This window comes from Chiloscyllium plagiosum, chromosome 39, assembly GCF_004010195.1.
Source record: "Chiloscyllium plagiosum isolate BGI_BamShark_2017 chromosome 39, ASM401019v2, whole genome shotgun sequence".
Taxonomy (NCBI): Eukaryota; Metazoa; Chordata; class Chondrichthyes; order Orectolobiformes; family Hemiscylliidae; genus Chiloscyllium; species Chiloscyllium plagiosum.
The window spans coordinates 3,958,858-3,973,986 of record NC_057748.1 but is presented as its reverse complement, the minus strand read 5'-3'; the positions used below and the strand labels follow the sequence as shown (position 1 = coordinate 3,973,986).

The 15,129-nt window shown below is 42.4% G+C and overlaps 1 protein-coding gene across 1 annotated transcript in view; it reads right to left on the bottom strand.

The window, feature by feature from the left end:
* Window positions 1-2,280: 2,280 nt before the first annotated feature.
* Window positions 2,281-15,129, bottom strand: part of prmt1 (protein arginine methyltransferase 1) — a 13,248-nt gene continuing 399 nt past the window's right edge. Inside the window, exons 2-10 of the mRNA XM_043679522.1 lie at window positions 13,036-13,149; window positions 12,573-12,728; window positions 10,729-10,792; window positions 9,157-9,299; window positions 8,220-8,307; window positions 6,804-6,919; window positions 6,383-6,533; window positions 5,895-6,016; window positions 2,281-5,589 (exon numbers count right to left, since the gene is read on the bottom strand). Of these exons, the coding sequence (XP_043535457.1) occupies window positions 5,506-5,589; window positions 5,895-6,016; window positions 6,383-6,533; window positions 6,804-6,919; window positions 8,220-8,307; window positions 9,157-9,299; window positions 10,729-10,792; window positions 12,573-12,728; window positions 13,036-13,149 (1,038 nt within the window). The 3' untranslated portion in view covers window positions 2,281-5,505. The remainder of the gene's footprint in view (window positions 5,590-5,894; window positions 6,017-6,382; window positions 6,534-6,803; window positions 6,920-8,219; window positions 8,308-9,156; window positions 9,300-10,728; window positions 10,793-12,572; window positions 12,729-13,035; window positions 13,150-15,129) is intronic.

The following is a 15,129-nucleotide window of genomic DNA, read 5'->3' as shown; positions in this document are numbered from 1 at the left end:
AGGGCTTCACAAAATGGGATTTAGAACCCTGAGCAGAATTACAAGCTCAGGGGCAACAATGGCCACTGTGGAGTTCTGAGTTATGCTCTGAGTGCCCTCTCCACTCTTGCAACTCTGAGGGGTCATAAGTTTTCAGGTCTCATATACAGAAATACTGCTCTAAGTTGAATTGTTAATGGAGGCTGCATTGAGAGTCCTCAATCCACTGTCTTTTGGAAAGTGATTGTGTGCAAGGAACTTTAGATACCTGTTTGTTATGAATTGTTTGGAGGTGTTTCCAGTTGTCCAATCTTCCTTCCCAGGCACTACCAAAGTAATGCAGTTATCTTGAAGATCCTCTGTACAGAACAATTGCTGTTTAAATTCTGTTTGGCATTAAATGTTCATGGTTAAGTGTGTTTTAGGTATTAATGACTTTTACAATTAAAAGCATAAGGGCCAACTGTTCCCTGGTGAATTCCCCACAGCAATTCCTTGACAAATCATTGATTCCTGAGGTTTGCTATTGTTTGTCCTGGTGGATACAAGACAAAAAGCTTTGATAATCTAGCTCTTTCCTCTCAGCACTATTATACCCTACTGAATATTGTTGGGTTAGATTTGTGGATAAGGTGGGGGGGGGGGGGAAGAAGGAGATGAGGGAAGTAATGAAACCAACATTGTGTGGTTGGAGGGTACCTAGGGAGATGAAGTATTCTTCCTTCAGTCAGAGGGTGGCTAGAACTGTTTCACTTTGATTTTTCTACACATTTACCTGGTTTAGTAATGAATATAACCCTCCTTCAGTCTCCTACAAACAAGGAACTACAGTAGGCTACTTAATTCTTCATGTCATCTGCACTTCAAGATCTTGGCTGATCTGATTTTGACCTCAACTCTACATTCCTGCATTGAGAATATTTCATTGCTTTGATCATCATCTTCTGTCCTGTATTAAAAATACTGAAAGATTCTGCATTCACTGTCTTTTGAGGAAGGGAATTCCAAAGACTCAACCATAAGAATATTGTCCTCACCCTCCATCTGACTTCAGGTTGACCCCTTACTTTTAAAACTACAATCCCTCGTTCTAGATTCTTCCACATATTAAGTCACCTCAGACTCTAAATGCAAGAGGATCCTCAAAACTACTTCCAAAGCATTCATGTTTTATGTGTGACTAGTACAATACTCTAGATACACTCTCACCAATGCCCTTTATAACTGAAAAATAACCTCCCTACTCTTGCATTTGAAAATATTCCTCATCTAGAATACCTTTCTATCCCAGCTTCCTGAATTAAGGTGATCCTTCTCTAATGTGCTAATCTTTGATTGGTGGTAAAGATTTAAGTGTCGAAGAGTGCTCCTATGTGGCTTTGACCCACAAACCAGAGCTCATGTATCCCTCAAACACATCCATTTCTCTAACCTTGTTTACTCTATGCCAATTTGCATGTAGACCAGATTAATTTGTTGCAATACCTTACACTTAACCTTTTCTTATTTTAAAGTTAGGGTCTAAACTAACTCCTGAATAGTTGAGGGGGTATTGGTCTGGTCCACAATACTAGCTCCTCATGAGCTACACAGAACCTCTTTGCTCATTCTGTACCCACCCCCTGTTGATCCAAGTTTCTGAAGACTAAATTGCATAGCCAATGCTGAACAAAGATTGCTCATTGAGTAGGAAGGGTAATTAGCACCTCACTGCATGCAAAGGTTAAATTGAACCAGATTGTTTGGAGCAGTGAGAACCACACACCAGGATTGGCCAAACTGTAGGGTCAGGATCCTTTCAGCACATACTCTGGAGGCAGATAACACAGCATTGGATTCCATCCTCAAGGACCTGTGTACAGACTGAACTACCAGTCTGCTTTAAAAGTGCAGTCAGACCAGGCATGTTGGTTATGTATTCTACCAGCAGCATAGATTTGGCAACGGGAGATATTGTCTCCTTGCCATCACAGTCCCTCACTGTTTAGCTTCCTGAACAATAACTGCTGGAACTCTCTGCATAGATGTTACTGGACCAAATGTTTCCTCTAAGATAGGCATAGCAAGTCTGATAAAAAGCTACTGCCTTCACCGTTTCTCAGAAAAAACAAAATGTCCATTTTATAGTTTTGTATCTTTTGTCAAAATATTTTGATAAAGGGTCATTTCCAGGTCCTGTATTTATATCACTATGTAGCTATATGCATTAGGATCTCAGAATGGGAAACCCTGAGCTGTTCACCTCAAAGTAGCAACTAAAGTGACCAAGAGCAATTAAAGAGAGACTTGCACACAACACCATAAAGACAAACTTTTATTCTCAATGAATGTCACCATATATAAAAAAAACAAAGCATAATTTACTACACAGTCACAAATGTTTGCCAGTCAGTACTAGGGGTTTAGAAGACCAACATGGCAGTCTCAATGTACACTAATACTCTTCTTAAAAAGATCAATTTTAGGTATAAGTCAGGGCTGTAACAAAGCTTCTGAAATATAACTGTCCCTTTAAAAATAAGGGGGCACAAAAAAAAATCAAGCTCTCTCCTCTAAAGCACATCAGCAAAACATTGCACATGCAGTCTGTGAACAACATGCTCATGGACATCACTGGTGCAATGGCTCTGCTGCTGAACAGCAGTCAGGAGATGGGATGATCCTAGTCTCAGAAGGAACTGCAGGTAGGATAGCGATTGCAGCAACCAACCAGGCCTCGTTGGTCTTGGCTCAGTAAGAGAAAAAATGCCAGTCAGCAAATGTCAGCAGCTGCAGGCCAACTCATCCCCGATTCAGGATTCAGTTAGGGAGAGATGTGGACACATTAAAACTGGAGGAAAAAGCACACGCACAAAAAAAAAGTTAAAACAAATCTGCCAGAGCAGAAATGCTGTTCAGTCAGATCAAAGCTTAGCCACAGCCCTTGAATATTGTATAGTCCTCAACTGAAACACCATCTCCACATGTCAAAAAAGCTGGTATGGCGAGGCAGCACTCAGATTCCAAGGAGTCTTGTCTTTAGTTTTCCGACTTGATAAACAACCCTAACCAAACAGGCTGGACAGAATGAAGAATGTAGCCGGTTAGGTCCAAATAACTACTATCCCTCCCACAGCTGTACACAACTTCATGAACACTTTCACAATGCAGATATACACCATGCTGCCACCAATATCTTTCCCCAACATATTAGGTGGCATTTTGTAATTGGCAGTCTTTCAGTGGGTACTTGTTCTAAGCACCAACTGACAGAACACTGAGCAACATTGGTGTGGAACTCAAAGATGAGGAGCTTCCATCTCAATTAGCTACACAACTTGCTGAGGTTAGATGGGGGTACAGAGAGAAAGACTGGAGAGCAAAACAAATTGGGCATCAGCAATGTTTGTTACCCTGTCAAACAACTCCCTACACCCTGAGGAAGGTAACATATGTCTGGGCGTGTGCTTTAGGTGCATGGTCAGACAATGGATAATCTAGCATCACAACAGTGCAAGCCGATCGAAGGACTGAAATAAAAGATTAGTGTTTTCAGCCAAAAGATGGTCACACGCAGTAAAAGACTTACAAATTAGTACTCCTTTTTGAACCTGAATGTTGCCCCACTGAAGAGGTCAGAGTTTGCTCAAACAACAACCGTTTAAGATAGTGTTTTTGAAGCAATGATTCTCATTACACCAGGACTGTAATGTATAAAGCCACACCAGCCTGCAGCCGTGCTAATGTCTATTCAAATTCCCATCTGGTGCAAAACTATTACCTGCCAAACAGAAGGTGCTGTTGAGATTGGCTGGGGGAGAAAGTGTGAGGTTACCGCCCTCAGCTACTTCTTCAGTCAGGAGAACACAAACACTTCTGCTTAAGTTTTAAGAAACAAATTCAGATAGTGGCAATCGCAAACCAGGCACAATGGGTATCACTAGTCAGTGATGTTTACATGCAGCCTCTTTTCAGAGCAAAATTCCCCAAGTTTCAGAACAACTTCCTCAAATTTCTTACCGCACAGCACATTCACAATTACAGAGTGTCTTAAGCAAGGTAGTTGTTCAACAGGACCGGCAAGGTTACATAGCTTTAAGGACTTGGCTCTGCCAAGTTTCACAGTAACATGGATTCTTGCAGTGTGCAAGACAACCAGGCCGTCACAAACCTTTGACACAGGTGTTCAGACCTGAAGACTCTACATGCACAATGGAAACATTTACATAGAGCCTCGTGCAGAGGATAAATGAGCAGCAGTTACATAGAGATGAAGCAGCAAACTCAAGCCACTGAGTACTTCCCACTAAAGCTATGGCAACTGCTGAAGGAACAAAAATTAACACACAGTAGAGTTGTTTGCAACTCAAGGTGGGAAGGACTGAAACTTCAAAACCGTGTCAATTTAATGGATGGATATATAAATCACAGTAGAAAAATGATTTAACTTTAGGACAAAAAAGATAAACAACAGGACACAGAAAATCAATCATGCTGAGATTAAAGACTCAGCAGTGAGCATCCAGGTTCAAACGCCACAGACACGATAATCCCAAAGAGTGACCCTCTTTGCAGGGCCTTCAATGTTTACCAAAAAGAAAAAAAAACTAAAAATGCTTAACTGGAGTCCCAATTCAGTAACCCAGACCATCTGTGTCCAGCAGACTGACCACCACCAGGTGGGGTTTCATCCTGAACAAGGAAGCATGACAGAGACACACTCTTAGTGCTGGGATTTGTCAATCGGATCAAGAAACCTGTACCCATGGATTTTGGACAAGTTATAAAATGGGCACAAGACGGATGGTCACTTCACCTTGAACTTCCCACATCATGAACAAGACTTAAAATAATCTCCAGTCCATCAACCCAAATGTATTCATTTGGTGTACAGTCTGCAATTTCCATGCATACTCTTGAACCCGTTTTCTCCTGAAGGGTTATACTGTAACAGCAGTTTTTAAGTATCTTCACCACAGAGATGCATCCCACTTACAACAAAAGATTTCTCCAGTCAAGAACAAGGTCCCAGAAAAAATTTTAAAAACGCAGAAGATGCACTTAAAGTCAGGTGAGAATTACATTGCTGACTGTAGGGTGATCTGCCAAATTAGGGAACGAGCATAAATGTAAAGTACCATTCTTTAAAAAAACATACACAAAACAAATTTGCTCAGATCTTAAATCTTCCCTGCCAAGATAGATATAGATAAACAGGGATTTACATTAGAATATCTCTGCTTTTGCCCAAACAAAACAAATCAATACAGCAGCTTAAGAATGGTTCCATAATAGCACATGTGGCAACTGTTATAAGTAGAATTATTCTAGATGCCTTCCTCCTTCCTCCCAGCTCATATGCCATGCTAATGGACTTCAACTGATCAAGGAGAGGAGCAGTCAGTCGCACAACCAATTAACTTTTTTTAAATTCTGAAAACAAAGTTATCTATATATAGCACACTACAGAGGTCACGCTGGTGACTGAATGGAGGGGTGAGGACAGTGCGCACAGCGGGAGGAGGGGGGGGGGGGTGAAAGCTGGTCCTAGCGCATCTTGTAGTCAATGGAGCCAGACATCTCACACAGTTGTCCCTTGAATTCAATGTCAACAGTGAAATCGAGGTCCCGCTGAGAAGAGAGAGAGAGAGAAGTTACATTTAATTCATCCATTTCCTTTCATTACAGATTCCTAAGATGCTTGACAAGAAAGGTGCTCCAAATCAACAATATTCCAGTTTTAGATTTCTCAAGAGCAAGTGGTCGCTTTTGCTACCAGCCTTGCTGACATTGTCTCTTTTCGTCACTCCTCCTCCCTTTAGTTCATCCATTCCTCTCTTATAGGAGGCTAGAAACATGCAGGGTTCAAAAACTAGTACAACTGCAATCTCAGCCACACATTTCTAAGGGCATGTGCAGGCAGTCTCCAAACTTACAGTGTTCTTGGTGTTGGGTTTCATGCTGACTGTTCCAAAGATCTCCTCGCCTCGCTTGACTGTCAAGTAGTCCTCCATGTAGAAAACAGTTTGCTTCCAGTGTGTGTAAGGAGCATCAGGTGCTGGAAATTGAAGAATGGAGGTGAGTCATGCCATCGGCACCAGTATAATGTGAGTGGGGGAGGAAGGGAGAAAGAAAAGTGAGGGTGAGAGCATGACAGGCCACGCTGAAAACATGGTCGCCAATGCTAAAGACTAGAGACTTACAACACACCAGATTGGGAGAACAGTGTAGGAGGATGTCAAGGAGCTAGGAAGGGGGATGCCATAAAGAGATTTGAACAAGGGCAGATTAATTCAGAAACTAAGGTCAACAGTGTTGGATGCAAGACTAGGTTTTCAGCATCAGATCAAGTTCTCAACCTTCATGGTTGATGAGCCACATCAATGACAAGACCAGCAGCTTGCAATCCCTGTCCAGACTCTACCTGTGGAGAAGCCCGTTCTCTTGTGGCATCGGGTGAACTCAATGTTGAAGTATGCTACCAGTGCGTGGATGTAGTCGTTGCGAATAACTTGGAGGCAGAAAGGGGATGTGAATGACAGATCGTCAACTTTCACTGTGTAAATGTCCACCTCCTGAAAGGTACAGTAATTCAATTATGTTACACATAGTCTGAACATCATTTTTTAGATCAAACAATTTTTACAGATAAAACTTCTGCTAGGCTAGTGTCATCGTTCACTCTGGTAGGATTTTACAAAGTAGGTCCTACCCTGCCCCTCAAACAGCTTGCCCCTGCAGTAGCATAGCAGAGGGATAGTTTCAAGTTTAATTGTATCCAATCTCTCCACACTGCCCCAACTGAAAGGGGGAAGTGCTGACAGTAATGGAAATCACATGCTAACCTTGATGAGGCAGGCATTGGTCACCAGCTGTTTGGGATCCACCACATCCACCAGTGGCTCTTTGATGGCCACATCCTTTATACAGGACATGTCAAAACCATAGACGTTCTCCCACCCTGTGGACGAAATAGAGACAGAGAGAGACCGGTTTATCAAGTTGCAAAGTAGTTACAGTAGCAGCAAGCTCCCAACCATCTTTGTCCCTCCCGCCCAGTGGCAGAATAATTTCCACAGTGTCATTTGCTTAGTGTGCGGACTCCAGCAGGTGCTCAATAAGCTGCTGTCTTGACACACATTGTGGGCACAAGAACCAGTCCTGGGTGAGCTACAGACAAGGCAAACCAGGAATCCAGTCTAAGACGGTGCTGTGCGTGGATGCACAAGCAAAGCCAGGTTGATGCAAAAACAACTCCTAGCCCTACTACCCAAAACTTCAATCCATGCCATCACTCCTCTGAAGCCACGCAGGCTTTCCATGCTGGAATTAAATCATGCCCCCCCCTCCACCCCCAACTTAATTTTCATGTCTTTGCTTCAAATCCCTTTGTAAACAAAAAACATACCAATATCACACTGGATGTTTCTAGTAACTAGCTGTGAGTTCCAGATTAGCATGGCTGGGTAAACTAAAATATAACCCCGTTTCACTCTTAAATAACATGGTTCTAATGGTAAACCCATACCTCATTATTCCCATTTTCCCTTCAGCAGTAACAAATTTTCTGCAGCTAACCAAAAGGCATCCATTGATCATCGTCGCCATTAGATCAACCCACCTTTTAAATAACAATTTAATTCATGTAACACCTTCACATGTAATAAAATGTCTCAAGGTCTTTAACAGAAGCATTCTGAAACAAAATGAGTCTGAGCCACTTAGAGATCATAGAATGGATGACTGAATTATACATTATAATATAGTCATAGAACTGTGTAGCACAGAAACGGACCCTTCAGTTCAACTCGCCCATGCCAACCACATATCCTAAGTTAACCTAGTTCCATTTGCCAGCACTTGGCCCATATCCCTCTAAACATTTCCTATTCATGTACCCATCCAGATGCCTTTTAAATGTTGCAATTGTACGAGCCTCCACCACTTCCTTTGGCAGTATGATCCATACACCACACTGTGGAAAAAGTTGCCCCCGAAGTTCCTTTTAAACCCTTCCCTTCGTATCTTTAACCTATGCCCTCTAGTTTTGGGCTCCCTTATCCTGGGGAAAAGGCCTTGTCCATTTACCCTATCCATGCCCCTCATGATTTTCTAAACCTCTAGAAGATTACCTGTCAGCCTCAGACACTCCAGAGAAAATAATCCCAGCCTATTTAGCCTCTCCCTATAGCACAAACCCTCCAACCCTGGCAACAACCTTGTAAACCTTTTCTGAACCAAGAGAAAACATGTAAACGCACAGTGTATCTTGTAGTCCTTGTATTGCCGGTCTTCGATGGCTGTGACATAGAGAGCAGCTCGATCTGGGAAAATAAGGCCATCTGGTTGCTGTAAAAAAGGTATCAATACATCAGTAAAGAGTAAATGCAACAATATCGACTAAATACAACTTTAACCAAACTGCTACAGGAGGACACACATACACACCACCGTACTCATTCTTTAAACGTGGGAGAATATCTAAGTTCAGAACAAAGCCAGAGCCGTACCCTGTGTAATGTGCATAACTGAATCAACTTTAACTCAGGGACACATGGTACCTCAAACAAAGAGGATAAATTTACACACACACACAATAATGTTTTATTGTTCCCCAAAGGTGGACCACAAATAATGAAGATGCGCCTCTAACCAAAGGAAATTTAAAATTAATTAATAAATGGAAAATATAATAATAGTTTTACAATCACCAATCAGGCTTCTGTGAAAATCCCTATCTGGTTCACTCATTTATCCTTCAGGGAAGGCAATCTGCCATCCTTACTCCCTTTTAGACAAAACAACTCTAGAGGCTGATTCAAGGACAATTTGGGGTAGGCAAAAGGTGTGGCCTTGCCAGTAAAGCCCACACCCAGAAAACAACTAAAAGAAAGAAACAATGAAATCAGATCCCTAAACCATTAAATCAAACAGGAGCACAATCATAACTTCAAGAGCTGCAGATATCCACTTGTTATTTATACTGAGGCTACACTGGAACATTGACTAGACAGATCAGAGTCGAGAGCGTGGTGTTGGAAAAGCACAGCAGGTCAGGCAGCACCCTAGGAGCAGGACAGTCAATCATTCCCAATCCAGGGCTCACGTTGGAAACGGCGATTCTCGTGCAGATTGACCCGACAGAACAGACTGCAGTAAACAAGCAAGCACCTTAACCCATTTACACTCATCACATACCAGCCATTTGTCCCTTGCGTAGATGACAGTGTTCAGCATCGATTCGTAAAACAGGCAGTAGCCCATCCATTCACTGATGATTATGTCCACCTTCTCCATGGGAAGTTCCACCTCCTCTACCTTGCCCTTGATGATGGTGATAACTGCGATGGAAATGATACTTTCTTAACTTAAGTCTTTTTTTGGTGTAAATTTCTGTAATTACAAGGCACTGTTTTTGTGGTGACTTGTACACATTTATTGTATTTTCACAAATTCAAGTAACAACAATTTTCTATCATTTTGGATTGAAAGAGTTATTCATACAGGAGTAGTGGAAAGCTGCCTACACTTTATCCAATATTTTAGGTTCTGGATGAGCACCATTTGGCAGTTCCACAGTTTAGATGGTACAAGTGCAGAGAGGGGCTCCACAGGCAGGATGCTAACCCTAGTTAGTGTAAAGTGGTAAATAGCTGATGGGAAGACCTTACTATTAACATTTTGATTATTCATAATTGTCCAGCAAGTTTTAGACTAGTGTCCTCCCTCTATTTAGGACTGGCTACCAAAAAAAAAACACATTGCAATGCTATTTGGAAACAGATCAAGTAGAAATCAAAATCCATCAAAAGCAAGCTCAGAAAAGTCAGAGTTGTGCTGGTTTCAGTTTCATTATCACTAAACAGACCAGGCACATGCCAGTCAGAGGATTATTAAACTGCATGCTTCAGTGTCGACTAGAACATTATTTCAGAGACTGTTATGACCCAGGATCACAAATAAAGCCTATTTACACATTTGCATTAATTGGCACATCTCATTCCAACATTTGCACCTTCGTGATTTAGCAGAGCCCCATCCAAATCGGGAAGACGCAAGGGGCAGCAGTTTCACTTGTAAGATATTATAACGCTTGGATCATATTGGAGCTCAGCACAGGCTGCAGCCTGCACTGTTGCAGAGCGACACGACCCCTTTGAGCCACCTGAACCCCAGACTCTTTTAATGCTTGACCCTCTCCTCCCCCCACCCAGCATCAATACAAGCAGCTTTCTATTTCTTCATGGATGGCAACCTTGCCACCCCTTTATTCCAACTTCTCCCAAACCCACCCAAGTTTTAAAAACACCCCTTCTTTCACAGGCATCCTAAAAACAAAAACAAAATGGTGCCTCTTCAACTCTTTCCAATCCACCACCCACTCAGTCCACTTGGGATTCAATCTTATTCTTCGAAGGCGGTCAAGATACGAGAGGTAGCATATTAGAAGTCACTTAATGCAACAACTGTTTAAACTCAGTTAAAGCAGAAAGGGATAATTGCCTTTTCCCCAATAGTTTATACCAATATTCTGCCAACAGTCAGCTTGTATTGATAGCATTTAAGAATGATGCACTTAGTCATGACGCAACAGTTGATCAATCCTCATACGCTCTACTACCAGCTAGTCATTCACATATTAAGCTGCTTGCCTGCAAAACCAGACATTACAAATCAGCACTTCCAAACAACAGGGAGAAGAAAACTATTTATATTGTAACGTGACCACACAGGTTGCCCAACACAAAGCACAACCTTCTGGATCCTTACCATGGTCTAGATTATTGGCCTTGATGATCTTTTCAGCATATTCGGAGATGTTGGAACACTCAATCTAGTTTGCAAAAGAAAAAAAAATTAGTTCAACATTTTACACCCCAAAAACCGAACTCTTCTTTCGCATTTTAAGCTTTCACCAAAACTGGGAAATGGCCAAGAGAAACAATTGTGCATTACATCTTCACATGCTTTTCACTTAAGCAAGGTGGCAAGAAAGGAATCCCTATTTCTGACCAATAAGTATAGATTCATGCTGGGATGGGTAGACCTGTGCAATCAAATAAAACGAGGCTCAGAATTTGATCAGTAATTCATCACAACCAGACACCAAGACGACTACTCTAACACATTGGGCTGAACCTAGACCGGGTGATGGAGGGTTGTTTTTCAGACTAGAGGCCTGTGACTATTGGAGTGCCACAAGGATTGGTGTTAGGTCCACTAATTTTCATCATTTACATAAATGATTTGGATATGAACATTAGGAGGTATAGTTAGCAAGTTTGCTGCTGACACCAAAATTGGAGGTGTAGTGGACAGCGAAGAAGGTTACCTCTGATTACAACTGGATCTTGATCAGATGGGCCAATGGGCTGAAAAGTGGCAGATGGAGTTTAATTTAGATAAATGTGAGATATTGCATTTTGGGAAAGCAAATCTTACCATTAGTGTGCAAATCCTGCTAAGGTCCTAGGAATTGTTGCTGAACAGAGACCCTGGAGTGCAGGTTCATAACTCCTTGAAAGTGGAGTCACAGGTTGATAGGATAGTGAAGGCAGCGTTTAGTATGCTTTCCTTCATTGGTCAGAGTATTGAGTACAGGAGTTGGGAGGCCATATTGCGGCTGTACAGGGCATTGGTACGGCCACTATTGGAATATTGCGTGCAATTCTGGTCCCCTTCCTATTGGAAAGGTGTTGTGAAACTTGAAAGGGTTCAGAAGACATTTACAAGGATGTTGCCTGGGTTGGAGGATTTGAGCTACAGGGAGAGGTTGAATATGCTAGGGCTGTTTTCCCTGGAGCGTAGGAGGTGGAGGGGTGACCTGATAGAGGTTTATAAAATCAGGAGGAGCATGGATAGGATAAATAGACAAAGTCTTTTCCCTCGGGTCAGGGAGTCCAGAACTAGAGGACATAGGTTTAGGGTGAGAGGGGAAAGATATAAGGAGACCTAAGGGGCAACTTTTTACATAGAAGATGGTACATGTATGGAATGAGTTGGCAGAGGAAGTGGTGGAGGCTCATACAATAGCAACATTTAAAAGGCATCTGGATGGGTATGGACTGGGTGCCGGCAGGTGGGACTAGATTGGGTTGGGATATCTGTTGGCATGGATGAGTTGGACCAAAGGCCTGTTTCCGTGCTGTTCGTCTCTATGACACTATGGTGGCACTGCAATCCAGCCCAACTCTATTCCTGCCTGGTCTCCAGTGCCAGTTAGATACAAATTGACATTTCCTTCCATAATTCAAACTGTTTTAGTTAAGAACCAGCCAATTATTAGATACCACCTATTACTGGGTGTTACTGGCAATCCATTGGCATGGCATCTGGTATACAGTAAATCTAACCTTTTCAGTTAACCAGGTTCAACTTCATAATGACAAAATTATATAAACATAGCATCTGGTGTCTCAATCAATCCTAAGCATCAAATTGCACTATGCAGCAAAACTACTGGGATAGGAAGGTGAACAAAGTAAGAGAAGCAGCAATGAGATGTCAATTATATCACACATGGAAAAAACAGACCACTTCAAAACCACAGTCCAAAGGCGAGGAACACCATCACTGAGCCTCGCTGACGATACACGCAGTGCCTTGATGCTCACCCCAATAACTTTCTTGGCACCCGCTTTGGCTGCAAACATACAAAGGATTCCAGTTCCACTTCCCACGTCTAGGACGATCTTGTCCTTGAAGAGATGCTTGTTGTGGTACATGGAGTTTCTATAGGTCAAAGTGCGAACTTCATCCTTCAACATTTCCTGTGGGAATAGTGGAAAGGGAAGTCAATGTAGTCTCCAATGCCAAATCCAGCTGGCATAGATGTGTCCTGTTGCAGACCAAGTGCTGTACCCTGCTGCTTAGCGCCAGGTTGAGGTTCACTGAGAAAACCACAACCAAGAACCCAAGTTCCTTGGTGGGCACTGAATGCATTGCTGCTGCAAAATGAGCTTCAGACTTAACAAGCAAGACAGTGCGTGAAATCTTAATACATTTCAGTGAAACGGAGCAAGTGCAATGAAATTTCATTACCAAGACCTGAACTGCTTTGCATTTCCTCTTACTCACCTCGTGAATTCCGAAGTGCGCATAGGAGTCAAAGTAATAGTCCTTGGAGGTCATGTCCTCTGCACCAGCCTTGATTGGCGCACTGCCATCCGGACCACCAGGGAGTGAAGACACCTGGAGGTCAAATTAGACAACGTTACAGGGCAGAAAACAGGCAGACTTACCACAATCGGACTTAGAGGCAAGCTTCATGACACTGGATGGGAAAATTTCAATAACTCCCAATCCCAATGAAAAACCTGAATGACATATGGGACCAAAGAGAAACATAAATTGATTTCACCTAAACCAGGAGAGGAGAAATCTCAAGGTAGTTGGGGGGAGGAGGGGGGTTCTGTTGGGCCACTCAAATAAAAATAATAAATCAAAAAGCCAGCAATCAATCAGAACCTTTGCCATTCACAGCTCCCGTCTTTACCTTGCACTTATTTAGCACGTTCCCAAAAACACAATGGAAGCCAAGGGAGAACGTAAGACCACGTACTCGAAAGAGGTAGGGATGGAGAAGACAGCATGGAAGGTGATGAGCTTAGAACACAGCTATCAGACGTTGTTCTGTCAGCTGTCTGGTCAAAGGACAATGAAGCACGAGAGTGAAAGAACATGATTCTAAACAACAACGTGCAATAATGGAGGTTACCGATATAAGCGAATGGGAAGCTTTTTCCACATGGAAAAACACGGTGCACGCACGGAACATGTTGCCAGAGCAAGTGGTGGAGGCTGGTACAATTACAACATTTAAAAGGCATCTGGTTGAGTATATAAACAGGAGAGGTTTAAGAGGGATACAGGCCAAATGCTGGCAAATGGGACGAGGTCAGGTTGGAATGTCTGCTCAGCATGGACGATTTAGACCAAAGGGTCTCTTTCTGTGCTGTATGATTCTATGAGGAGGATGGGGACATGGAAGAGCTCCAAAAATCAGAATGAGAATGCTTGAAGAGTTGAGAGACAAGGAGCTGATTTAGATAATCAAAGACATGGGATGGCACCAAATTGATTAGATTTGATTGATTAGATTAATTACTTACAGTGTGGAAACAGGCCCTTCGGCCCAACAAGTCCACACCGACCCTCCGAAGAGCAACCCACCCAGACCCATTCCCCTACATTTACCCCTTCACCTACCTGCACATTTTTTGGAATGTGGGAATTGAATCACCTCTTCAAAATATTCAGTGAACTATTAATCAAGTAGCAGATGAAGGGATGTAAAATATCTACTCCACTACCCTCAGATGCTCCCCTTATAATGCAGACATATTTTAATAATTTAACAAACACAATTTAACAAGCTAACAGCTCCTAAAGATCTAAATTGAGCTATGGTCAGAAACAATTCTGAAAATTAAAAACCAGTTCATTCCTGGTGAGATTAACATAAATTCAGGACACTGTATTAAGCCTCTGTAAACTTTACTGATAAAGTTATGAACATAATACCTAGATATTAAAAATCAGTGAGATTAATATAAATTCAGGATACATTAGTAAGAGCCTTTGCAAACTTTACCAAGAAAAATCGCAATTAGCAAGTTTTGAGAAGATTTGTAGCTCAGGCAGAGGTTCTGGATTAATAATAATAAACTTGAGGTTTTTGTGTCCACCGAACCTCAGACACAATTCTGACAGGGAGGATGAAACTAAACATAGTTTCTGATGCAAGGTCTGATAAGTCAACTTAAAAAACACAGATGCAGTTAGAAGGAAAATTTAAAAGTCCTCAGCGCTACAAACCACCAAAGTGGAGACGACATGACAGAACTTAGAGGAGATAAAGCCGACACATCACCCAAGGCCAGAGCTTTCAAAGCCAACCTGGGCCAATGCTGCCTTACATACGGTGGGGGGGGGGGGGTTAGAGAAAACAGAACTTTCAGGGTTGGCTCCAAGCTATAGGTGGGAGTTTCAGTCTGAGAATCCTTCTGAGAGGAAACAAAGGGATTCTCTCCACCCCCTCAGCCAACTACAGTACCTCATTTGCCCCGAAACAGAAAGGCAAGCCGGATTGGTTTCAATTAGAAACTTGGGGAGAGAGAGGGAGAGGGGGGGGGGGGGGAAAGAGGCAAATGGAAGGATTGATATTTGGGA